This window comes from Mauremys reevesii, linkage group 8, assembly GCF_016161935.1.
Source record: "Mauremys reevesii isolate NIE-2019 linkage group 8, ASM1616193v1, whole genome shotgun sequence".
Classification (NCBI taxonomy): Eukaryota; Metazoa; Chordata; order Testudines; family Geoemydidae; genus Mauremys; species Mauremys reevesii.
In genome coordinates, this window is record NC_052630.1 from 97,330,023 (window position 1) to 97,357,049 (window position 27,027).

General features: G+C 40.3%; 1 protein-coding gene across 9 annotated transcripts in view; it reads left to right on the forward strand.

Moving 5' to 3' along the window:
• Nucleotides 1-27,027, forward strand: part of GLIS1 (GLIS family zinc finger 1) — a 267,233-nt gene that overhangs the window by 223,865 nt on the left and 16,341 nt on the right. For all 9 annotated transcript variants that reach the window (XM_039486547.1, XM_039486546.1, XM_039486552.1 and 6 more), the window contains 2 exons: nucleotides 829-961; nucleotides 11,842-11,992. In XM_039486547.1, coding sequence (XP_039342481.1) covers nucleotides 829-961; nucleotides 11,842-11,992 — 284 coding nt within the window. The remainder of the gene's footprint in view (nucleotides 1-828; nucleotides 962-11,841; nucleotides 11,993-27,027) is intronic.

Genomic DNA, 27,027 nt, shown 5'->3' on the forward strand with positions numbered 1-27,027 from the left:
CAGATTGTTATCCAAAATGCTAGATATTTATCTTTAAAAAACAAATGCCTGGATAACAGAACCCTAAATAGGTTTTCCTGGACCTTGCATTTAGAATAACTAATCCCAGGGGAGATTGGTATGCAAAACTGTAAACTTCAAAACAATAACTATTAATGGCCACAGAATACGATGGCTGTTTGTGTAATTTGAGCACTATATTATGACAAACACTTGGCAACATAAGCATGTTTGAAGGAGAATTAGAAATGCTTTTCTTTCTTAATTCTCCCCTCCTGCTGTTTTTAATATGATCGACGTTGTGGTTTTCAGAGTATGCTACAGACACTTTTGCCAGAGCATTAATTTACATGGAGACCAGTTGACATATCAGTGATACCTTTTACATATTACCAACAGTGCCTTATTTCGCCAGTTTTAATCTGATAAACACAAACACTTTTCTTTCCCTATCAAAAGTCTTTCCAAGTGTCACAGTTACAAAAACGATGCAAACCTTTTGCCAAAGAACCCAAAACACTACAGAGAGCTAGAAATATGTAGTTAAATTATGCTATAAAATTGAAGAAACATAGGGTGCTTTGTTTCTGAACCAAAATGCTGTTGATGTAAGATTAGCACTTAACTTGTGTGCTTAAGAAAACCCAATGACCTCTAATTAGAAATACTTAGTACCCAGTATATCCTCAATTACACTAAGTTCCTAAGAATGACATTTTGTTCCTTCCTTCTATACATAGGCTATAACCAAACAGACATATGAATTTAGTTAGCTACAGTTTGGTTTACTTTGAAATAAGATCTCTTTGTTTTATCCTTCTCTTGCAGCTACATTCATGTACTGATATTGAACAAGATGTACTAAGTGAATGCTTAGCTATACAGCAGCTCCACACATCGTCACAACACATTTTGGATGGGAAGTGTGGTAGATCTATAGGTCACCATGACCTAATAGCAGGTAAGAATCATTCCAGTAAATATGATATATGTGTCATTTTAAGTAAGGATTATTAAAGATCTTGGGCCACTGTGGAAAATCAGCCCATTAGGTTTAAGATTGTAAAAACCAGAATGTAGGTTATAAATTAGGTTAAAAATGTATAGTGCATTATTTCACCATTATATCGCAGGTTACCAATTATAAATTTTTCAGAAACGCTGAGCACCGTTGCTCTCTTTAATTTTATATGAAATTGTGGGTCTTCAGCATCTTTGAAAATCATGCTCAATCTCTTTAAGTTTGTGTTGGTCTCAGCAGCCCACAAATGCACAAGCTATGTTAAAGCACAGCAGGAGTCCTAACAAAGACAGAAATTCACAGATAAACTTACTGTTCTGCTCACAAACATACCCCACATTAAATATATCCCTTTTTTGGCAGTGGAGATATACATGTTATCTGGAGTGCAGGAGTTGCTTCCATTACAAAAATATCCCTGATGCCTCTTCATGGGTGAGCTGCAGAGGGGTGATGTCTTTGTGCATGTCCAACAGGGGAAATTTTACCAATGGAAACTTAGGTACCTACAGGGCTGGTCTGAGCAGGGGTTTGGAGGAATCTAAATTTTGGATTTGAACCCCTAAAGTGGAAGTTCATCACCTTGATCTAGTGCTTACTCTTTAAAAAAATAAATGATGAAAACAGATTAGCCCTGACACTTCTACATTCCCCTTTCCCAGCCGGTCACAGTGGGCCGCAGGCCTCTGATTTTCACTGATATCATATTGGATTCTTGTGTCACTATTAGGTATGAAGGTGATGATGACTACTGCTATCATATGTTATCAATGGAACTGATACCATTCTTCTTTTGATGCTGCAGTACTACAGAGTAAATACTGTGGCAGTTAGTAGCATAAGATTTTCCAGATTGGATCAGACCTATGGTCCATCTAGTCCAGTAGTCTGTCCCTGTAAGTGGCCATCACCAGATGCTTCAGAGGAATGTGCAAGACACCCTGCAATAGGCAAATATTGGATAATCTTCTCCCATCCTACTTAGATTGTAAGCTCCTCAGGGCCAGGACAGTCTTTGTTCTGTGTTGTACAGCACCTAGCACAATAGGGGCCTAGTCCAGAGACTCCTGCTTCAATACAAATAATAATAATCCCTAATTATTAGAGATTGACTTAAACTTGAAACATGAAGTTTTATATCACTTTTTTGTTAACGTTATTATATTATAACTCTGGATGTTCTTCTTGTCCATATGAATGTCCAGTCTCACTTTGAATCTTAAGTTCTTGGCCTCAGCAACATCCTGTGGCAGTGAATTCCAGTCTACATGTTTTCTGAAATAGTTTCTTTTTATCAGTTTTGAATTTGCCAGCATTCAATTTCAGTAAATGCCCCTTTTTTTTTCCTGTTACAAGAGAGTGGGAACAAAAGCATCTACCTTCTCTAGACCATTCACTTTATATACTGTTGCTCCGGGCCAATAGGAGCTGCTGGAAGCAGCACAGGCCAAGGGACATACTGGCCACTGCTTCCAGCAGCTCCCGTTGGCCTGCAGCCGTGAGCCACGGCCAATGGGAGCCGCGATCAGCCGGACCTGTGGACGGGGCAGGTAAACAAACTGGCCCAGCCCGCCAGGGGCTTTCCCTACACAAGCGGCAACCCCAGTTTGAGAAACACTGCGATAGTCTCCAGAGAGAGGATGTAATAGACATTAATTTGCTGTTTTCATTCTATATTTGCTTAAATAGGTATTCACATAAATACCAGTTAAGGTTAAACTGTCCTTGTAGGCATGCACAGAGGGATGGGGGGCCATGGACTCCAGGCATAAGAGCTGAGGCCAATTTGCAGTCCATGTAGTGGGGGGCATCGTGGGTTTCTCAAGTTGGGTTTCTAAAAGTGAGCCACTCAAAAGTAGAATAGTTCAGTTCTGAAATTGTGAGTCTTAAGGCTTGGTCTATATTAGAAAACTTGCCTGTGTTAAAATCAGTCTAGGTATGTAGGTGCAAACCCTTAACACAGACATATTTAAATCAAGTTAGATTAATATAGCATTAACTTAAGTCACTTTAAGCATGACTTAAACTGATTCAAGTGAAATTTAAACCAGTTTAAGTGCATCTATGTAAGATGTTTGCACTGGTGTCATTGATCGGTTTTAAACTGATCTAGTTACATTGGTGTACATTTTCTAATACAGTTAAACCCTAAATGACTTTGTTCACAGACAGACACGGAGTCCATGGTGAACTGGGGTTACAATACAAGAATTGTATTGGCGCTGAGTTCCTCAGATATCACAAGGGGTCCTAGTGTCCCTTGTTTGCTTTGTTAGAGCAACTCTGAGAAGCATCTGAATCTACAAAAATCTTCAGCTTTTTACCAGTCCAGGTCTTCAAAAAAAGATAGTATCCTGGTTGACACCTTCTATAACCACTTTTACCCTATTGTAAATTAAAATAGCTGAATTATAACTCCCTGAGAATAAGATGTAATAGGAAAGGATAGTGACTTTTAATGCTTGTGATGTTATTGGGATTCTGTGATGACACACAGAACGCTCTCCAGTAGTGTTACATGCCTTCATTCAGTGTGGCAGGAAGATGTAGGAACTATAGGAATGTGGAGGAATCATTTTAACTTTATCACCTGGGCTCTTCAAACTCACGAGGGCGCAAGCAGCACCTCCAGGATCGGCTTCTTTGGCTGAGAGCCCTGTGTGGATTTCCCCAACCGCTTCAACTCTTCTGTGAAGAAACTGAAGGATCATTTATGTCTCCGCGGGATGGACTGCAGTGAATAGTCCCAGGACCAGTCTAAGATCCCAAAGGTCCTCAGTAAAACAAAATGTGTTAGAAAACAGGGAGAAAATTGAGCTCACAGATAAATGGTACAGAGACCATACCTAGCTTCTGGGCCTAAAGCCTGAGACACCCCTCCCACCATAACCTTGCCGAGCTTGGCCCCACCCCTTCTGATGTTACAGAAGAAAACAGAGACTAGGATGCTCATATTTCTCCAAGCTGTTAAAGCCTCATCCCTTTCTCCCTGAGACACGACATTTCAGGTCAAACCTGGTGTTTGATCCTCCAGAAGGCTGCTGCTGGCTTTCCCCTCACAGTGTCAGACTTTGATATTTTTTGGTGTCTAAATGGAAGCTCAGCTCTTTTGGAAACCTGGCTTTATGCAGCTCTGAGTCACAGTCTTAGAAGTAAAATTGCTCTAGTTCAGGGGTAGGCAACCTGTGGCACGCGTGCCGAAGTCAGCACTTGAGCTGATTTTCAGTGGCACTCACACTGCCCGGGTCCTGGCCACTGGTCCGGGGGGCTCTGCATTTTAATTTAATTTTAAATGAAGCTTCTTAAACATTTTAAAAACCTTATTTACTTTACATACAACAATAGTTTAGTTATATATTATAGACTTAGAGAGAGAGAGACCTTCTAAAAACATTAAAATTTATTACTGGCATGCAAAACCCTAAATTAGAGTGAAGAAATGAAGACTCGGCACAGCACTTCTGAAAGGTTGCCGACCCTTGCTCTAGTTCATGAATATCCCGTATTTCTCAATAATGCCAATCCATCCCCAATATGATTTCTTGGCTGACTATATCTAATCTGTCACTGGGGTATTTTTTAAATCTAGTTTTAGTAAATCTCTTCCTATACTTCCACCAGGTCACATTACTCCATATGAGCCCCCATCACATATTCCATATGAGAAAGAGACAGAGGAAATAAATCAAGGTGGAGAGACTGTTTTACAGTGAAACAGAAGTTACCTCATATTATCTGCCCCACTATTCCAGTGGCAAAAATAATCCATCATCATTTAGAGCATATATAATATAATGCTGAACATTACAGAATCAAAGTAAAAGGATATTCACACAGTCGCCTATAGTTTGTAATGATATGTTCACTCTTTCAAATAAGCAACAGTAACATTTCAGGACAAATCAGGCTACGGCATGGTATATAGTATACCACATGGACAAATATATAATGTCCTTTTCATTCCGCTTGAAAATGCTCATGTATTTTTTCAAAGAAACCACAATATTAATGTGCAGAGCCCTGGGCCTCTGGGATTACTTGAATTACTGTGGACTTTTTTTTCCCAAGTTAAAGCTGCAGCATATTTTAAGTATGTCAGAGATGAAAGCCAACAATGCAGAAATGAAATGTTTAAAAAGTTCCCATCCCCTGTGTCCAACTTCAAAGCAGGCTTGTGCTTAGGCCAATGGCAGATATTACGGGGAAAGAATGCTCTGTGGCATGAAGAGGAATCCACAGTACACAGCTGCTTAGACCTCGTTCCTTTTTTTTTCCATTGCTAGATTGCTTCACTGTTGCCTAATTCAAACCTCAAATATGCCACAGAGATTGCTGGAGGAAGAGCACTGTGGCCAGAGACTGAGCATCATCTACGGCAAGGGAAGCTTTACATGCTGCTTCTATCTCCATTCAAGTCCTATCTGGGCTTGCATTTTTATTATTGATTTTTGCTCTTACTATTGATTTTTGCTCTTACTTGTCACACGTCGTGAACAGGCACTAATCACAGATGCTTAGAGCACTGGTCTGAGAACAGATGTTAAAGCTAAAAGTTAAATCATTTAAAATTTGGATTGATGACATGTATTTATAAACTGAAGTGGCTAATGTGTTAAGAGGCCTGAGTTGCACAGTCCCAAACTGGATCATGACAGCAGGCATCAGTAATTTATAAGGCTTTCATGCAACTCTCTGCAGCTAGGAGAGAGTTCTCGGTTTAAAAAAAAAAAGGGAAGAAAAATTTTACAAACATTGAGAAAAGACTAAATTGCAGCCTTTTGGGAGTGGTCACAGAGAGTTTTTCATACATACAGATTTTCTAGGAAAGACAATTAAATTTTGCAGAATGTGGATCCGAGTCTGCTTCCATTAAGAGAAAAATTGACCTCAGAGGGAGCAGGATTGGGCCATAAATGGTCAACTGTTATCCCTAGAGATTGATATTAACTTTAGTTTGATTATCATCAGTTTACTGGGTGCTATTGGAAGACATAGTCCCTACCCCAAAGAGCTCACTTTCTTCCCTTCCTGCATAGTAAACCGGCTTCACATGGAGGACTCTGCCATGGCTGGGGGATGGAATTCACACCTCCAACCTGTTCAGCTGCACTATCCCAGTTGGAATAGCCAGAGATGGAATAGCAGCTGCTGCCCCCTGCACCATTTTTTGCAATGTAAATACAGAGTCTGTGTTTTCAGACTAGATGGAGCCTCCATCCCCAGAGCACAAGAGGTGCCAGAGTTCCCCTCTCTTTGGCCTCTCTGGCCACATCCCACTTTGTAAGCAGATACCTGGTGCTACACTGTGCAATACTGTACATATGCATTCTTCCCTGCCAGTGTGACACCCAAAATGGTATGACTACCCCAAAGAATGCCGGGCTTGCTCTTTCGGTCCTCACGCAGGCAGAGCTTCCAAGGGGCAGTCTGCCTGAGGAAAAATCAAGACATCAAAATTGCAACAAATCTAAACTTCCAGTGTGTCTTGAAACTGAAGTGAAAATATGCAGTTCAAAGCACTTGATGGTTAAAAATGAATTCCATTGAGCAATGCTGATATTTCAGAATAAGACCTAACACTATGAAAGAAATAAAGTTGTTGTATTTTCTAAGTGGCCTATCTTTGCAGTAATAACATAAATAAAAATGTATTCACATTAACTAAATAGAAGTTTGGTTCACAGTGACTCAACAGAAATGATTAATTTCTTGTTGCAGCCTAACATGCAATCTACTAGTAACTCGTCTATTCCATTGTGTGTGCCACATGGCCCTAAATGTACTCCTAATTATAGGCAAAAACCATATGCTAGCAAAGTGAACAGTAGTGTCAATTATTTCTCTGTATTTCAGCTTTCTTGCTATGCACAAGCTCTACATAGTTCAAGAAATCAAGCCATATTTCTGTTTACTGCACTACAAGTTCAATTAACATGCACAGCCCTAGGGACACCCTACAACCTTTAAACACATTTAATCTTTGCATCCTTGTTTTACTGGAGACTAGATAGTGACTTGGCATAGTGAGAAGGATGGACACATGGGTTCACTGCCCCAGGAGCAGCCCAGGGGTAAAATGGTGATTCAGAGTCACAGTGCCTTCCCTGGTCCCTCTCCCATTGCTCTAGTGGGAAGTCGTCTGTAGTGGTTCATACCAATGAGAGATTAGTTACCCATATGGGACATCCCAGCTATACTGACTGGCATGTTGAAGGGGACAGAATCAAAACTCTGCCCATTTCTTGCCCATCTCTGCATACTTCTCACCCACATGCATGAATGAGGGAAGAGCAGCTCCATGGAGCATGTTCAGTTCACTAGACCACCCAGGGCAGTGAGGGTGTGTGTGTGTGTGTGTGTATGTCCCTCTGGTTCTCTGTGGGGGCACATCAAAGTTTATGATTTGTTCTTAATTACTCTGGCCCCAGTCCTGGTAGGTGTTGTGCATCCTCCAATCCCTCTGGCTTTTATTTATTTAATTAAATGTGATCTGAGGACAGACCACACTTCTTAGGCTCAGGTCTTTTGTTAGCACCCAGCCAATAAGAAAGAAAGTTCTCCTTCCTTGAGCCAGACCCAACAAAGAACTGAAATTACAGTCAATAGTTGAGACAGTAAGACAGCCCATGAGAAAGCCATTAAACCTTATAGACCCCAAGCTCCATCCAAGAATGTAGAATATGCATGCATGTTCACCAGCTGCTGTGCAGATAAAGCTCTCGTTCACTTCGTTTTTAATTTTTAAGTGAATTATTGATAGTGAAAGGTGCCAGTCTCACAGCTGTGGAGAGAGAATGTCTATGTTTATTCACGGAACAGGTACTGTATTTTGCTCTACACTGTCCCTCCAATTTACCTGAGTTCAATCTGTGTAAGAAGAACTAGGTGTGATCTTCTGGCTCAAAGTCTACATCTAATGAGCATTTGTCATAGCTTCAGACTGCCAACAAATGTGTAAACTGGTAGGAAGACTTTTGCAATGTGAAAATCAGTATGTTGTAAGGGGAGGGGATCTGAACCCCCTCTAGGACAGTGACCCTTCCTGCCATTCACCTTCTGTACTGAAATAAGATTGCTGAGAAGGTGACAACAAACCAGGTCTCGCATCATCTGGAAGCATCTGAACTTTCCAGACCTTTTCAGTCTGGTTTTAGATGCTGAGACAGAGCTGATTTCATTGGCTTAGTTGATCATTTCCCCCTAGCAGTGGACAAAGATCATGTGCCCAAGATTCACTTAGGTCTGCTTTTGACACTGTTGTTCATGGAGGGGGCTTTTAACTCATCTGGAGACCCTGGCAGAGGTGGATGGAATCTTGCTTTCTGTTTCTACGCTTTAATCTAAGAGAAACAAACAGATGCTGATGATGAGCAGTTGCTCATTTGCCCAGAGAGCTTGCTCACAGAGTCCATATGGATCTGACTTCTCACTTACCAATTCTACATCTGTGTAATGCCAATGGGAGAGCTTTGGATGTTGGTACCATCAATACACAAATGACACTCAACTCTCTGTTTCCCAGCATACTCAGCCTGATTGACTGGACTATGCACTTGGTGGGGAGGAGAGATCCTAAGGACTAGGGAGGGGATGGACCCAGTCCTCCCTACTGTCTGGTTATTCCCTCCTTATTCCATAATGTGTGCTTTTAACTTGTCAGCCCTTCAGGGTAGGGATCATGTGTCAGGGGCGGGGTTTAGCACACTTGTGGGTGCTGTCAGAAATAATAGATATATGCTTTTATATAATAGTATACATTTATTAGGGGGGATTTTCAGATGTGCTCAGCATTGACCTAACTCTGCTCCCATTCAAGTCAATAGGAGCTTTACCACTGACTTCAACGGGAGCAATTAAGCCAAAAATCATAACCTTAGACTAGATTATTTGTCCTGTTTGACAGCAAAGCTCCCATTGAAGTCAATGGGCACAGCATCAGAATCTTGTGTATTATGGAGTCATGGCAGCAAAAGAAAAAAGTAAAATTACTATGAATGTAATTATCATGTATATGCAATAGCTACTTTTCAAGTCTCAATATCTCTGCTGCTATTTTTTTAAAACGTAGTTCTTTGAAGTCTAATTTTGGCCTGGATATTCTTAAAGCATTCAAGGTCTGGTATAACACTTCAAACAGATTTTGGTTTTTTTACAAACAGAAAGTTTGTACAGTGTTAAAATTATTATATTGATCTTTCAAAAAGAGAAATTTACATCAGTTTATTCATATTGGAAAGTTAATCTTTCTAGCAACCCCAGAGATGCAGACATGAATGTAGTTCTCAAAATTTTATGCAAAAGAAGAAATATATACACCTCGATAGTTAAAAGAGCCAGAGGTAATCCAATATCAGTTTAAAACTAAAAAGTACCTATGGATAAGGTCACTGTAATTAAACGGAAACAAACCCAGTAAATTATTTATTTCCCTTCATATTTAAAATTTCAACTCATTCATCAAATCACTTTCCAAATCATTAGAAGCAGCATCACAAAGGGCCCCAACCCTGCAATGGCTCCAACCCTACACTTGCTGAACTGTAAGCATATGAGTTGCCCCATTACCATGTTTGTGAGTGTTTATAGGATGGGGGCAGGAATTTGCTAAAAAATTTCCTTTAAATCTTCAATAAAATGAACCAATTGATCAGAGTCATACAAAGTCTATATCCTATTATAGTGTGAAACTAGGCACCAGCAAGGAGAAGCTCATAAATATATGTTGTAATAAAATTGTCTGTGATTAAATATAGGCAGATCCATCTGTATGTTGATGACATAACTTGATTAAAAAACCTTTAACCAACAGAATGCACTCTTGCACCTGTACACATCTGATATAGCAATAGAAACTGAGGTAGAGTCGTCTGTTGTGGAAGATGCTGATGCATTCTATTTAAGCGAAGAATAAATGAGAGCTGATATAAAGCTATTTTCTCCACAGGTGGAAATACACTGTCATGTATTCCTAAGTTCTCTGTCACCTAATAACATACTTGATATTAGCCAAATGGCTTTGCAAACGAGTCCTCTTCTTACAAACACGCATGTATGTTGTCCCCTTCAGCTCAATGGTGCTACTCATAGGCCTGATCCAAAATCAAGGGAAGGGCTGTCATTGACTTCAATGAACTTTGGTCAAGGACTCGTGTGTATGTGTTTAGAGGATCTGGGCCTATCTTTGTAAAAGGCAGGTAGCAAGCTTCCTTATATATTGCCACAATCCATTCCGTAGACCAGGTGGACTGCCTAATGTGCCACGTAAACTCATCATAACTTTAAAGAAAACATCACTTTGTCTCCATGGCAACTTGCAAGTCGTCATACAGTTTTTATTATTGGTATGCCTCATCGTGTAATGCAGGCTGACAGCCCTGATGTGTAATTTCCTCATTTTTGAGGGTGTGATTCTCCTAAACGCTATCCTCATTCCATTTTTAGTTGAATTCATTGAGATTCCATTTACTTCAAGATGTGTTATTTTAAAATTGGTTCAGTGGGTCTACTCCTGCTTTACTAGAAAGTTAGTTGATTTATTTCCAAATTAAAGTAATTTCTAAATGAAATACTAAAATGCCAACATTTTTTGTGTAGCAGAGAAAATGCTTTGGGTTCTGGGACTCTCACTATGTGGAGTGATGTAGTGTTATCAAGGAATTACATATTTTAATCAGCACCTGCTCGCTAGTCCTGCCAGTTTTACCCTAGGAGAGTAGTCCCATTTCCATCAATTGAACTGTTTGCTAGAAGAGTACCAGTCACATGCGCAAGAGGTTGAAGGCTCAGGCACCTGGACTGGGAAGTGGCCTTGGGATCCACCTGATGGGATCCACCACATGCAGATTTCCCCCTCTCTAGACAGCACCTCTCTAGTCTCCGCAGCACCAGAACTAGCCCCAGCCCTGTGAAGCCAGCTTTCCACGGTCTATGGGGAAAGGGCTGGAGTCAGGGCAGGCCAGGGAAATATGCAGCTTCCCACTGCTGACCTCACTTCATGCCCCATGACCCTTACATGAAAATATGAAAAAGTTAAACAGATCCCAGAAGTCTGAACTTTCCCACAGGCATCTTCCCATGAGACACCCTAGGGAAGCCACAGTCTGAGGGCATCCATGGTAGCCTGGCTTCATTGGCAGAGAGCCAGGAGGGCACTGCTGAGATGTCAGAGTTGAAGTACGTGTACATGGTCTCTGCACAGATGGCCTTTGCCTCACATATCCCAAAGGCTCTGCCAGATTTAGTGGCAGGCCCTGAGGCCTTTACCATGGGGAGTCAAACTCTGTTTCCGCATCTGATAATGGCAGGATGCAGGGGAATCTCTGCCTGGGAATCTCTGGGTGATTTCTTCATTCAAAGTTATCAAAATCTCCCCTGCCCTGTCCCCTTCCCCAAACAAACAGTAGATCAGTGATTTGCGTGCCAGCCTCGACATGAGACTTAGGACAGAGTGATCTCGCATCAGGTTTACACCATGGGCATCAGTGGAGTTACTTTGAATGTATAATGGTGCTAGCTAAAGGAAAATTAGACACACATAGTCTAAAATGAGAGGTCATAGGAAATACCACTGATTAGATTTAGATTTAGAAGAATAATGAAAGTGCTGTATTAAATTTAATCAAGGGTTTTTGTTGTTCTCAAATTAAGATCAAGGTCGCTTCCATACTGAGAGGTGCTTTAGAAGTTGATAACCTTTTTTTTTTTTATAAAAAGAGGTTATTTTTCAGTGGTAGACGTCTAATCTAATAGGATATGAAACAGACCTTCCATCTTCAGGATGCTCATTTTAGTTTACAAAATTACATTTGTTTGCCTCACAGGCATGTACACTGGTTCCAGTGCTAACCATAATGGACCATCACCAGGTCTCCTGCCACCTACTCACGACATCCCCTCAAGACACCATCCACTGGAATCAACCCTTGCCAGTCCACACCATCATCTGTTACCTTTGGAGAGTACGAGGGAAGGGTATGTACTTTAAGCAAGCATGCCATCACTCTACAAAGATGTACTGAATCCCATGTCGTTGGGTTTATGTTAAACTCTGTTCAATGCATTGAGAAGGTTACTGAGTATGGTATGATTACTCAGAACGGGTCTAGATTGAACATCTTCATCTCCTTGTTTTAAAAAACAATTTTAGATTGTTCTTCATACTGCATTGAGATTTTATAATATATTTTATTTTTAAATACTCTTCCTTGGTGGCATGTTATAGCTGTGGCTGTGTGCACAGGGCTCCTCTTGACTTCACTGGAATCCCACCCCTATCTCAGCAGCCAGAGTATGGCCTGTAGAATCATAAGGCAATGGTTGCCTGAGTGAGAACTATTTGTTTAAGGATTGCAGGCTGCTGTGCTGAAGTGCTGAGAGTGGGACCCGACTCAGTGAAATCTACATGAAGCCGTTCCTTATATGTTGTATTAATAGATAATGTTTTCTTACAGTATCTTACCCCTTCTGTCCAAGGCTCTCAAAGCACTTTACAAACAGGAAGGAACGACTGTAAACCTCACAACTCCCCTCTGAAGTAGGGGATCTGCCGCTCTGGCTAGATTCCTAGCTGGTGCCCTTATTGGTCGTATCTGACAGCTCACATAGTGATGAATTTTAATTCCAATACCCCGTCATGGACAAGAGCACTCTCCTCATTTTACTGATGGGGAACTCAGACACACCGGCTTGCCCAAGATCTTTAGCAGTGCCCGGCATTTAATGTAGATTTCTTCAGTCCCATTCCGGTGTCATCACCATCCCTCCTCAACCCCAATATGTAGCTGAGGAAACTGAAACCTAGAGAGATTACGAATTTAATTGTACCCTTAAGGTGCAGTCCTACAGTAGTGGCATGTGGCAAGGGAGCAGGCTCTCAAGGAGGAATTCCTCCTGCAGCCTTTGGGCAGTGCACACTGCAGTAAACCTAGACTCCTCCTCCCCTGCATCCAGCCCACTCTTCTGGCCAGTGCAGAGGATGAGGAAAGTACCTTCATCCTCCCATTTTGGGCAGAGAGTGGCAGTACTGACCTCACATAGAGCCTGTATGCCGCAGCCACGTTACAGCTGCCCCCCAGTGCAGGGGCACATCATGGTGGGAAGGGTCCTTGAGCACACACATGCCCCCACACCCTTTTGCACCAACACAGGACCAGACCTCATCTGTCCCTAAAAGACATACCCAGTGTCATGTAGGATGACTGGGAGAGCCCAGCTCTCCTGCCTCCCTGTCCTGTGCTTTAACCACAAGACCATACTCTCTATCCCCCCCAAAACCAAGAGTCAAACTTTTATGTTTGCTCCACTCATTTATTTTCACCTTAAGAAACAGTTTCCATGCTGGTTTTAAAAGATGGATGAATCCGGTTCTGAACTATGCACCGGGAAGCGAATTCTCACTTCTCCCTTGACCAGCAGCAGACCCAGCATGATTCTACAGCATGGGCCTGCGGTAGGGGTCTCCATTCAGGGGTCACAGATCCCCTACCAGTTGTGGAGCAGATTCACGAGGGCTCGCCGTACCCACAGGTGGAAGTGAGAACTGACAGTAGGAATGGGGAGAGAAAATCCACAATGAAGCAGATCCAAGGGCCATTTTTTTCCTCCTGTGGGAGGGGAACACATCAACCTCAAAGAGGAGAAGGATCTCTTCCTCCCACTCATCCCTGTGTAAATCCTTAGGACACTGTCCAGTGACTAAGTCTGAGTGGTGGTTCTGGAAGTGGGCCTTATGTGAAATTAGCACCAAAAATCCCAACAGAAAACAATATAACCAAACTAAGGAAACATTTCACATGTCAGCTGCACAGGTGAGTTCTGAGTTTGTTTTCAAGACATTTTAACATTTGGAAATTATTTGCTCACCTCCCTGACAATAATAAAAACCAAAGACGTGGCTAACATGAGAGCGTACTATAGCAGTGTTTCAGATTCTATAGCTGAGTGCACTGGACTGCATGGATTCACTCTTATTGATGCATGCGAACTGTCTTCATTTTGAGAAAATCAGTTCCATTTGAGTAAAAAAAAAAAATGCTGAATCCAGTTTTTAATTGGAACCTTCTACACAAGTTTTGATTGCTTAGTGAGTGCCAGGAGCAGATAACTATTCATTTGCTTAGGTCACAATTTGAGTTTTACATTGGAATGGCTTTCAATTTTTGCTGAATAAGCATTTGTTCTTGTGTGAGAATAGTGTGCTGATTTATTATCTCCCAATGCTTATGTACTTAAGAAACGCAAAGTGGTTACAGAAACACTATAGTTAATTTCCTATGACATAATATAAGGTTGAGACAATAACAGAGTTCTAACTATGAACCAGCCATCAGAAAACTAAGAATGGAACATATTGTTTGAATGTTTATTTTAAAACAAGACATTTTGTTCGTTCATAGTGACTGGGGATGTTTCAGCATTTAAAATAGCATTCACTATATTCAAAGTAACCTGTTGTTTTAGGCATTGTATTAGCTAGTCCATAAAATACATTTGCTATATTTTAATTGTTTGCACTTTCATTACATACTGAAATAAAGACCATATTTTAATAGCATTTACTTAGATAGAAAATATAGTCTGAACTAATCAAAATCTCATACTTTACACAAAACCATACTAAATGAAAGTATTCATCAATTTAATCAACAAAAACCCTTTATAATCTAATGCTTGGAGCTGCTGAATTATTGGGTCTGTCTTTGTCAGTTAATAGTTCTGTATCTTTATTCAGATAAAAACACATGAAGAGAAATAAACATTTAAAGCTCTATATGAACCGCATTACACTTTTGACATACATAGAGCATTTTGCCTCATTCATCACCTATCTCTGTATCCATGTTTAGGTACGTTTAAAGAATTACTATACTGTGAATCAATGTGATGTCAAGATTGGATTCCAGAGTTTAAGTCTTTGGAATGAACCAGAAATGACTATTATCAAAAAGTGTAATTATTGAGTCATCAAATATGTGAGATGCCAAAAGCTACACGGGGCAGAGTACAAATAGTCTACTCAAGGTTGACAGAAGATTCAGAATTTGATTTAAAGGCTTTAAAGAAAAAAAAACCCCTACTATGTTCTACCATCCTTTGCCAAAGTCAATACCGAGTGTAGCACTCAGTTTTCCCAAATGGTTTGCTAAGACATTTAAATAGTTTGACAAAATTATCTAATTCACTTGAAAATGTTCTAACAGAATCTGACTTCATTACCAAATATATTTACACTGGCTTTATATATGTAATGTATGGAATTTTTTTAAATTGTGGCATGAAGTGCACAGGTTGCTGGATCAAGTAATTTTACATTAATTTATACTAATATTAATTAAAGTAGAAGTGTATGATTTAGGAGTATTTTGGCATGTAGAAAGTAGGGCTTGTGTGATCCATGTTGTTTTTGTTTGTTTTTTAATTTCAAGTTGTGAAGTGTTACTTTAACATTATTTATGGCAAATGCTATAAGTAATGTCAAAACTGTTTAACTTCAGCAGTTGCAAAGAGAGTAAATTTAGATTTGTAGCACCCTGAAGATAGAAAAATAGCTCCCAGTGTTAACCTTTGGCTTCACTAAATTGATATTATGCCTGGCCTGGTCTATACTACAACATTTGCATGAATATAACTAAACCAGTTAAAAAAATCCATCTAGTAAAATTTGTGGACACCCCAGTGTAGACCCACTTGAACTGGTTTAGCCTACTAATTTAGCTTCCAGTGATAAGTTACCTACTTTAACCTTTGTGTATATTAATTTAGTTAAACTAGTCTGAGTGGGTTCCATTAGGAGTTTATACCAGTTTAACTAGATCAGTATATGTATTGATTTAATTAAACTGGTGCACTTTTCTAATATAAACAAGGCATCTGTTTTGCTATATATATATCTCCCCCTCTTTTGTAGAATATGCGCACAAATACATAAAGAAGGGTCTTGTTTATGAAATAATAGAGGGTGGTTTATGAAATACAGTTCTCTATGCTTTTATTTTCAGATCACTAAACTATTGTGGAGTAGTAGTCATTCAGACTTTATGAGCCATTGGTATAAATTGGTCCAACTATTGCAAGATCTTGTTCACCCTACAGATAATAAACACCCCACACTATAGTGTAATCTCCACAGCATTAATACGTGGTTTTAAAAAGAAAAGTAGATAATCTTATAATTCAGCATACATTAACAGCACCAATTATCATGTAATTGTAAACCTTGCTAACAGAAGGTCATGAGGTTTAGGCATTTTGCTCAGGATCCATTACATTTTTCCCCATGGATCAGCAAAACTGAATTTCCCTTAAGTATATAGAGTTGGTGCAAGGTCCCATTAAAGTCTTTGAACTCAATCATTTTGCATATGGCTATGTGACCTTGGTCACATGCATTACACATAGCAAATAGCATTTACATTCCTGGAGGAAGTCAAGGACTACTGACAAATAATGACAATTCTACCAGTAAGGATGATGTATCCCTTAGGGAGGATTGGGACACTAATTGTTCACACTTCTTTAGCAATTTAGGTCATATCCGCCATGTAAAATCTATGGCGACTGAAGAGTTAATGAGATCATGACATCACAAAAGTCTTAAAGCTGAACAAATGAGAGAGGATATTTTTAGTTAGCACATTTAAAATGCTAATTTTTTTGTGCTTGCTAACAGCTCTTTAACCAGGGAGGACCAGACTTGATAGTCCTGATATTTTTAAGGTAAAATGTGCAGGAGAAAATCCATTGCTATGGCCACTTTACACCACTCAGTGGCATTGTAAAGGATCCTCTCATCTTAAGGCCTCTTTCCATTGCCAGAGTGGCATGAAGAGGGCATAGTGCAAACACGAATGAGGCCTAAAGGGTTTCCTCCCTCAAAACCAGCAGTGGAAACACCCAGTCAACCCTTCACCAGCTCAGACTCCCCTCCTGAGATGTGAGCCTTGTAAAATGTCCCCGTTTCTTTCCCCCACTCTGAGGTTGTGGTGGTAGCTTGAGGAGTGGGGAAGAAGAATTGTGTTAGTGGATGGCAGGAAAGTAAAGTTTAATGTCTGTAGGGGTGAAAGCCTTACAGGAGAGAGAGTGGGGTGGCTAGATAGGGCTCTCCTGTGTGGAATTTTTTGTGTTATCCTGGCTCTGTGGCAAGGAGGTGAGAGGAGACCAGGGATGGTTTTGTGAATGAAGGTGTTTAGAAGGGTTGTATCACGTGAGGTGGCTTTAAGGATTCAACTTTACAAGTAGATGGTTTTCTGGAGTGTGATTGTAGTGTATTTAGGAAATTGGTTCCAAAATCAAAACAGAAAAGGATAATTCTTTAATGAACTATTGCAGATCATTTTTATTTTAATAGCTATTACTTTCTTGCATTTTAAGGGCCAACCCCTGTCGAAGGCAGTGAGATCACATGAGTAAGGCCAGTAAGATTTGGCCCATTATTAGAATAGTTGTGGGAAACAAACAAGCCTCTACTATTTAGAGGATGGAACTAAATACCAACACCTTTTTTATAATAGTTCCTTGTTTGTGGATTCCACTGGGACTACTCCTCATTTCTAATAGAATACACAAGTCAGTGTTTTATTCTCTTTTAAAAGCACTAAAACTCAATAACAAGAAACAGATCTCTCTGAAAGCAGAAAACATTTTCAGTGGAGGTAGCCAAGAACCCATCATAATTTATCTCAGTGTTATGGATCTGAGCACGCAAAAGGGGCATCAGTACATCTATCCAAAGAAAGAACAATGTACAGGTGCGGGGCTGAGGTTTATGTAACAAAGAAAAACAGTAATTAAAAGCATCTGGATTTGAATCCCAAGTCATTTATCTCATTGTAGAAAATGTGAACAGAGTTCATTTATAATCATATCCAGATAGACCTATCCTGTTTTTCACAAAATTAGCATTAAAGTGGCCTCATTTCTGCAATATTTGGCTAAGAAAAATATAGCATCTGATTGCTGATAGAGTACTGACGTTTTCCTGACTGTACCGGGATGTAGGTGGACATTTATTTAATATTATATTTTTCTAAAATAGGTGGATTGACATTTATGATGTCACTTCGATAGTGTCTTCCATCCGAGTGTCTAAAAGTAAGCACTAACAAATAAAGATACTGGCCTCGGAGATGTGGTGTAAGTGATACAGTCTCAAATTAAGAAATAATAAGGCTACAGGGAGAAAAGAGAGGTTAAATGAGTTACTCAGGAAGCCTTTGACTGAGCGGTGATTAGAACCCAAGTATTTTGACTTCCAGTCATGTGCTGTAACCAGTAGTTAATGTTTTCTGTGATAGTCAGAGGAACAGAATATTTAGTCTCCGTAAACCTGATATTCTTGTAGCTTTTTAGCAAATTCAGTGGTTTAGAAGTAAGCCATATAAAGAGAATGCATGACAGCTTGTCCTGATGTGAAATCATACAATCATGTCATTGCAGGGCTGGAAGGGACCTTCAGAGGTTATCCAATCCAGACCTCTATGCTGAGCAACTAAGGGCCAGATTTTTAAAGATATTTAGGTGGCTAGTAGGGTTTTCAAGAGCCCACAATCGATGGTATTCTTTAGCCTCATTTTAAAGATATGTCATAAAGGTTAAATTACCTGCAAAGTCACACCGCATGTTCATGACAAACCAGGGCCTCTGACTTCCAGTTCCTCGCTCTCAATATAACCAGTGTCCCAACAACAAGAAAATGGAAACACGCTGGAATAACTTGTAATCCCAGAGCAGAGCTTCAGTCTATGTTAAATGTGAGGCATATTACAACCCAGTAATTTGTTTGCTCATCATTTGTGGGAAAGGATAATAAAATGCAATGATGCCCAGCAAGGTGAGCTACAATGAAGGATTTATTATAGAGGTGGAAAAAGATTCCATGCATTCCAGAGAGCTAGCCAAAGACACCTGGCAGTGATTAGTGCAAGGTTCACCAAACTTCAGATAGTCTGTTGGTTTTTTTTAAATGGTATAACTGTTTCCTGAGCATGTGCTGACAGAAATTCCCGTAGGGCAAGACCCAGAACAGAAACACGTGGCAAGAGATTGGGTGCGATCCAAAGACCAGATTAGCAGAGCTTTACACATCATTTTTAATATATAGGAAGAGATGAAAATCAGTGTTAACTTCCCCCTCTTCCCCCCCCCCCAAATATAATCTCCTGATTCTGGAACTGAATTGCACATTCTCATAATATAAGTAGCTATACTGTTGAGCAGGCAAGGTTTTATGAATGAAACAGTTGGCATGAGGAATTTTATGGTAGCACCTGGTTTCACTGAAATATATCAGCTTTTGTAACTAAATATAACATTATGCCTCTAACCCAGAGCACTATATAGAATCTTTCCTTCAGACTAGTACGTGGTAGATACAATTCTCAATATTTTGCAATGTGGTATTAGACTGGACTTGAGAAGCAGCTTTGAAGTCCGGTCTAATAGCACAATATACACAAGAATTTATTTAAGATAAAGTACAGATGTATTTCACTCTGGATCTGATCCGGTTCCCACTGAGCTCAATGAGAAAAGGATTGGGGCCTATTGTCTAGCAGAGGAATCTGCCAGTCAAGATTTTCTATCAAAAAACCCAACAGTGAGCCACTGTTCATATTGAAAACATCCATGCCTTCAATATTTCTATGCTGTGGTTAGATTTCATCCTGAATTATTATGATTCAAAAAGTATCCTAGGTTGAAGTGAATTTCATTATTTTTCAGTTCCCTGCAAGTAGTTTCCAATTAAGCATATTGTGCTGTATTTTCAGTATCCAGGAACAGATTAAAAATATTATCTGTGTAATGGACCATGAAGAAAGTTGCCTTAAAATGGCTAAAAATGTAGCTTTATTATTTGCTGTTCTGTAGAATTTGTCCAAGAAGAGTTTTCGACCGGGGTGTGGCTAGAGCAAAATATAAAAGCCATTTCTTATTCAGGCTACAGCAATATGGATAAATTTGGGGTGGGGCGGGGGAAAATATATCCTTGTCCTGTCAGAAGGTTTTCAAAAATCAATTTGGCTGTATATTTATTCTTAGTGCTGTACAGTTTAATAGGTTCTAGAGAAACTCTTATGTAGTAATAACATTGAGACAAAGAGGTTTAGTGTAAATTGTGGGAATAATACCAAGTTGTATATGCACCCCCAGCTACCCAAATGGGGGTAGACTAAAGACAGGACAAATAATGCAAACACACCAAATACCATAGCTATATTTGATGCATAGGAAGTGTCTAATACAGAGATGTCTGTTAACTCATGAGATACCTAGACAAAGAGCCCTGTGTAGGACTATTTTTTTTAATCCCATTCCCACCTGCTCCAGCATCGTTTGTTGAATTTTTATCCCGCTCCTGCTATTATGGCAGTGTGGTGGGGCGACTGCCCCACACAGGCAGGAGAAGGGTTAAGGCAGCCTTGGAGAGGCTGTGCAGAACCTAGCCAATCTGGAAAGGATTTATTGGGAGAGCCAAGCAGGAGAAGGCTTGCTGGAGCAGCCCGTATATAAAAGGCTGCTCAGCAGAGCAAGGGGTAGTCCCTTCCTGGAGGGCAAAGGGGAAGGACTGTCTGCCGAAGAGCACCGGAGATACTACAGTGCTGGGCCGGGAAGCGGAGCAAAAGGTGAGCTCCAATATATTCTTGGCTGACCATGGCCCAGCTGAGACCCTGAAGCAAGGGCAGGGAAGGTGCTAGGGCTATGGGGAAGAAGCCCAGGGAATGTAGGCAGTGGGAATAGAAGGAGGGGCAGTAAGTGGCTGCCAGCTGTACGTTTACCCTTACATGCCAATGAGGAGAGTGGCCTAAATCCAGACTTCACTTTGCCCCTGAAACCAGGTACTAGACAAGAAACTGCAGTTGGCCACTGAAGCAAGTGGAAGGACTGAGGACTGCCTGTCCCCCGAAACGGGGGAAGACAGTGGGCTGGGGCACAGCCAGAGGGCCGTGTCCCGAAGAGGACACCGCGGTCTGGAAGCGATAAGGGTCCAGATGGTGGAGGAAGTAGAAGTAACAGCGAGTGAATCACCGCTAGTAAAAGGCATTCTGGTAGTCAAATTCCCAGCATGACCAGCAGGAGGCGCCACAGCAGTGAGTGGGAACCACTATAGGCAGTGAGACCTGCAGGACCCAGTCCCACTGCAGGGCTCTACCTACACACTTCACTAAATTATATCTCATAGTTCAACCTGAATTGTATCTCACAATCAAAAATATATTCTGTGGAAACAAATTTAACTGAAAGTTCTGCAGCATTTTTAATGAGGATTTCTTTTTCTGTTAGACATTCATAGATGCATTTAACTTTACAAAACGAGAGAGCTATCATGTTGCCTATAACTAGAAGGGCTCTTAAGACACAAGGTACTTTATGTAATTTCAAGCTCATGGAAAGGAATTAATTTGTTAATTTTCCTTTTAAGCAGACGTGAATTTACAGGTGTTACGGAATAGCTCTTCATGAACTACACTAGATGTGTGGCCTGAGTGTGTGGTCCTTATATAATGCATTGGTTAAGTGCCCATGATCATAGCTGATCCACCCTGAGATGGGTCTGCTACTTTTACTCACAACTAAAGAAGTTAGGTCCAGATTTTTAAAGCGGATCAGGAATTGCTGTGCTCAGCTGCTGCCTAGCCAGTTATTCCTCATTTTTGTTTGTGCCTTTGTTTTTTTCTTCCTATGTGTAGTACTTTGCACTTATCTTTATTGAATTTCATCTTGTTGATTTGACTAATTCTCCAATTTCTCAAGGTCATCTTGAATTCTAATTCTTTCCTCTAAAGTGCTTGCAGTCCCTCCCATCTTGGTGTCATTTGCAGATTTTATAAGCATACTCTCCACTCCATTATCCAAGGCATTAAGGAAAATATTGACTAGTACTGGACCCAGGACAGAGCCCCGTGGGACCCTACATCCTCCCAATTTGATGCCAAACTATTGATAACAGCTCTTTGAACACAGTCTTCCAACCAGTTGTGCACCTACTTTACAATAATTTAACCTACACTGTATTTCCCTAATTTGCTTATGAAAAGGTCATGTGGGACTGTGGCAAAAGTCTTACAAAATCAAGATATGGCATGTCTACAGCTTCCCCCCTATCCACTAGGCCAGTAACCCAGTCAAAGAAGGAAAGTAAGTTGGTTTGGCATGATTTCTTCTTGACATATCTGTGCTGGCTGTTACTTAATCCTCTAGGAACTTACAAATTGATTGTCTAATTATTCGTTCTAGTATCTTTCTTGGGTATCATAGTTAAGCAGACTGGTCTATAATTTCCTGTCTCGTCTTTGTTCCTCTTTTTAAAGATAAGTACCATGTTTGCCCTTCTCCAGTCTCCTGGGACGTCACTTGTCCTCCATGAGTTCTCAAAGATAATCGCTAATGGTTTTGAGATTGCTTCAGCTAGTTCTTAAGTATCCTATTGTGAATTTCATCATACCCTCCTGACTGAATACATCTAACTTATCTAAGTAATCTTTAACCTGTTCTTTCCCTGGTCTGGCTTGTGCTCTTTCCCTCTTGTTGTTAATTGTGTTGAGCATCTGATCACAATTATACTGAATCAAAATAGGCAATGAACACCTTGGCCTTCTTGCTGTCATCCACTATTAGCTCTCCTTCCCTGCTAGGTAAAGGACCTACACTTCCCTTTGTCTTTCTCTTGCTTCTAATGTATTTCTAGAACCTCTTATTGCCTTTTATGTCCCCTGGTCGGTGTAACTCATTTTGTGAGTTTGGCTCTCTGATTTTGTCCCTACATGTTTGTGCTGTTCTGTTGTACGTGTCCTTAGCAAATTGTCCACGTTTTCACTTTTCGTAGGATTCCTTTTTGATTTTCAGGTCATTAAAGAGCTCCTGTTGAAGCCATATTTGCCTCTTACTAGTCTTCCTGTCTTTCCTTCACTGGGATCGTTTCCTGTTGTGCCGTAAATATTGTCTCTTTGAGACACTGCCAGCGGTTCTGAGCTCGTTTTTCCCTTAGAATTTCCAAGCTACAGCTTTGCTGTACAGTCAACTAAACACACACAAAGTCCAGCAGACTGACAGAAATGTGTTTTTCAACTTAACTGCTGCATAAGAGAAGACGGACATATATGGAGAGAACACCCACACTGAAAGGGAGAAAATTAGGTATTTTACACAAAATGCATATAACAAGAAAAGTGCTCTCACCCTAGCAGTGACTTTGTCATCACAATCTCAGTTTTAGGCTGTGAATTAAACTTTGGAGGGCGGGGGGTTCCCGCTCTAAAAATATGTTCTGTTGGCACTTGATCTGCCTCTGGGTTGTTAAAAATAGGAGACTAGAAACGGTCTGATTCTCCCATAGCCTGTTCTCGTGTCTGCCTTGTTCTCTTTCACCAGATTTCAGCCTCCTCAATTTCCCTGATTCACGCTCTCTTCTCTTAGTTCTCTCATCCTTAACTCATGTTTCCAGTGGCTCAAGTAGTTCACTTTCATAGTTTTGGTCTTGTCTACTGGCTGAATCTCTATAATTAAATCTATTGCTGGTTGTCTTGTTCAAAGACCACCTGCTCCTGATTGCCCTGAGCTCCCTTATGGATGATTGACTAGCTGCATGTTTATCCTCTGGATATTGATTGTGATGGAATTAAGGAAGATGATGCTGGATTTACTGTTGGGTCATGGCACTCTGCTGTGGAAATAGAGTCTTTCATTGTTCACTGTTACTTGTGTGGCCTGCTCACAAACCACTCTATGATCCTTCTCAGCTCTACAGCCTGCAGACCTACCCTCCATGGACAGACTCGGCTTCCATGCCTTGCCTACTCCCATCATATGCAGTGGAGCTATGGTATTTCTGTTGCATTTTGGGCCTTTCATGGCACCAGAGGGGGCCAAAGGATTTTATCCACAATGTGTACAATCATCTAGTTTAAATTTGTAAATTTGGAATGAAAGGTGCTATGTTAAAATGTAAGATCCTTATAATTGCATCCCTAAATTGTTAATTGCCTGTTGATGAATCTTTAGATGAGGAACACATTGGATGTGCAATATCAGATCAAATCACTGGTCCATCAAATCTAGTATTGTGTCTCCACCTGTAGCCTATATTTGATGCTTTATGGGGGCGGTGGGGGAATCATATTATCTGGCCAATTGTGCAATATTCTGCAGGGGTGAAAGTGGGTAGAATTCTTCCATGACCTCTTGAGGCGATTAGTTTACATCCTGAAGCACAAGATTTGACTACCCATATGTAGCATGTGTAGGAGTAAGTGTTATTTTTGGCCATAAAATTATTTAACCCCTTTTAAAATCTACCTGCAGTATCTGATTCTATGAACTCTTGTGGTAATGAATTCCACAGACTGACTACATGCTGTGTGGAGAAATAGTTCATTTTATTTTAAATTTACCTGCCATTTACTTTGCTAAGTTGACTTATTCTCATTTTATGGGACTGTGTGGAAAGAAGGGACCAGATCCTTTATTGTACCATCCATAATCTTAAATACTACAAGTAAGTCCTCTTCTCCTTTGAAGGCTACGTAAAATCCTAGTTTTTGCAGCCTCTCATAAGAAATCCCTGCTATGCTGCTCTGTGGCTCTTCTCCAGATGTATTCATGCTCCATGCACTCTTTATGTTGAGGCAATCAAACCTGAATAAAATACTTCCAATTTTACCATACTTTGATATAACATCCTTATGTGCCCTGGATACTTTATGCATCCAAGCATACAAGTTTCTTTTCCTTTTGCCACTTGGATGAGCCATTCACAATTATTACAAAACTTTTTATCACCACCACCCTGTCTCAGTCCCTCAAAAAGATTGTACAAGTTTAGAAGCTAGCAACATATGTAAGAAATTCAAAATGTTTTTGCTAAACAGCTTACACTTACCCAAGTTCAATTTAGTTTGTCATCATGTTGTCCAATCTCCCAGTACATCAAATGCATTTAGTTTCTCGCAATCCTCTATGGGTTTTGACTGAGCAGAACAATTTAAGTGTGATCACCAAACTAATTGTTCACTTCTTCCTCCCAATCACTAATAAAGGTATTAAATGGCATAGGCAGATTACTATTTTCTTGTAGTATTTTTAAGCACTGATACCATTCTCAGTGCTGCACAAAGCACTGAAGATACAGTTCCAGTTCCATGAAACTTATAGTTTTAGTGGAGAGACAGTATAGACCAAAGACTTATAGGATGACTAGAGGGAGCTTATCATAACGTGTTTCAGGGTTTGCTGTTCTGGCTTATTTTTTATTTAATGGTGTGTATCAGAATTTCTGATTTAGGTGGGTTACCATAGGTGCTCAGATACTATAGTGATGAGTAAGTATAAGCACCAATATCAAATAGAATCTATAGGCTTAGAGGACGGGGTTTTAAGGAACAATTTGAATGAAGAGAAGGTGGTGGATTGGTGCACCAAGGATCACAGGGAAATTCAGACATCAGTATGGAAAAAGGCACGAACACAAGAGTGGGAAATGGATAAAAAGTGAGTAGTTAGGTGGAAGCTTGGACAGAACATGAGTAGTAAGACATGAGAGCAGAGATGTAGAGAAAGTGGAGAGGGCAGATTAGTGCATTTTTACTGTATATTAAAATCTGGTGAATTTGTTGATTATATCTGCAACATCTGATTTCACTCACCTCTGTCCTGAAATACAGCCCCTCTATGTAAGCCAGAGTAAACAGGGTTTTAAAAAACATAATGGATCCACTAGGGACTGGGAAGGTGGCACCCTCTGTCTCCAAATGCAGGAGGAGGTTGTGAGTGGAAGTTTAATTGCTCAATGGCTGCTCCCACAGCCCATAAGCTGTCATACAGTTCTGCGCTCCTGTGCCCCACGTGAGTTTGAATCTGTGGGAATGAGGGCAGATGATCCCTGCAGCCCTGGATTTGCTGACCTCTCCTTTGCCCATCCTCAAAGCCATTCTTAATACTACAGAAGACAGAAGAGAACATGGGTTGCACAGTCCTTTCACATGTCTTCTCAGCCTGTCACAAAAGTGTAACAGATCCATGGTGGTTCTTGGACACTTATATCTTTGCCCATGAGAAGAGGTGAGGTGGGCAAAAGATTTCACCCTCTCTGAATATAAATATTCAACATAGTCATGGGACCCAATTTTTTTTATTTAATTTAATATCTACATTAAAAGTATTTTTTAAAAAGCCAAAAGACAGAAAATTTACAGAACTATACAAGCAAAAATGAAAATAAAAAATGTGGTATATACGTATTTAATATTAAAATCCAAACCAAAACAAATTGTGTCTCTAGTACAATGTTAACAGGAAGTGTCCAAACTATTAGATCTTGAAGCAGATATGCCTGAGGTACTGCCTGGGAGTTTCTGATGCAAACAGCTGTCCATACTGAGGTCCTTCTTTAAGTCCTTCTTTAAGTAGTTTAGTGTTTCTTCTTCTATACAGAAGCCATCTCTTTTAAAACTGTTTCCTGTAGCTAATGCATAATTTATTTAATCTGTATCTGGAATGATTTCACCTGCACACCAATAGCAGCTGTGCCAAGGCAACATGTTTAGAAGACTAATACTCTAGAGAGAATGAGAAAAGGACACCAGAAGCTTGAAACTGAAAGCTAGGTCCATGAAAAAATTAATGTCTTCCTCTATCACACATATATACACAGGATTGTATTTTAGGGTTGATCTTGAATTCTGGAACACTGAAATTAATATTTTGTTAAGAAGAAAATTTCACCTATAGGTCACTTGTTCAAATTTAAACCTAGTCGGCAGATAGTGATTGATCTATCGGGGATCGATTTATCGCGTCTCGTGTAGATGCAGATAAATCGATCCCCGAACATGCTCCCCGTTGACTCTGGAACTCCTGCTCGCCAGAGGCGGAAGCGGAGTCAACAGGGGAGTGGCAGCAGTCGACTCGCCGCTGTCCTCACGGCCAGATAAGTCGACCTAAGATACGCCAACTTCAGCTACGCTATTCACGTAGCTGAAGTTGCATATCTTAGGTCAACACACACACCCCTCCCA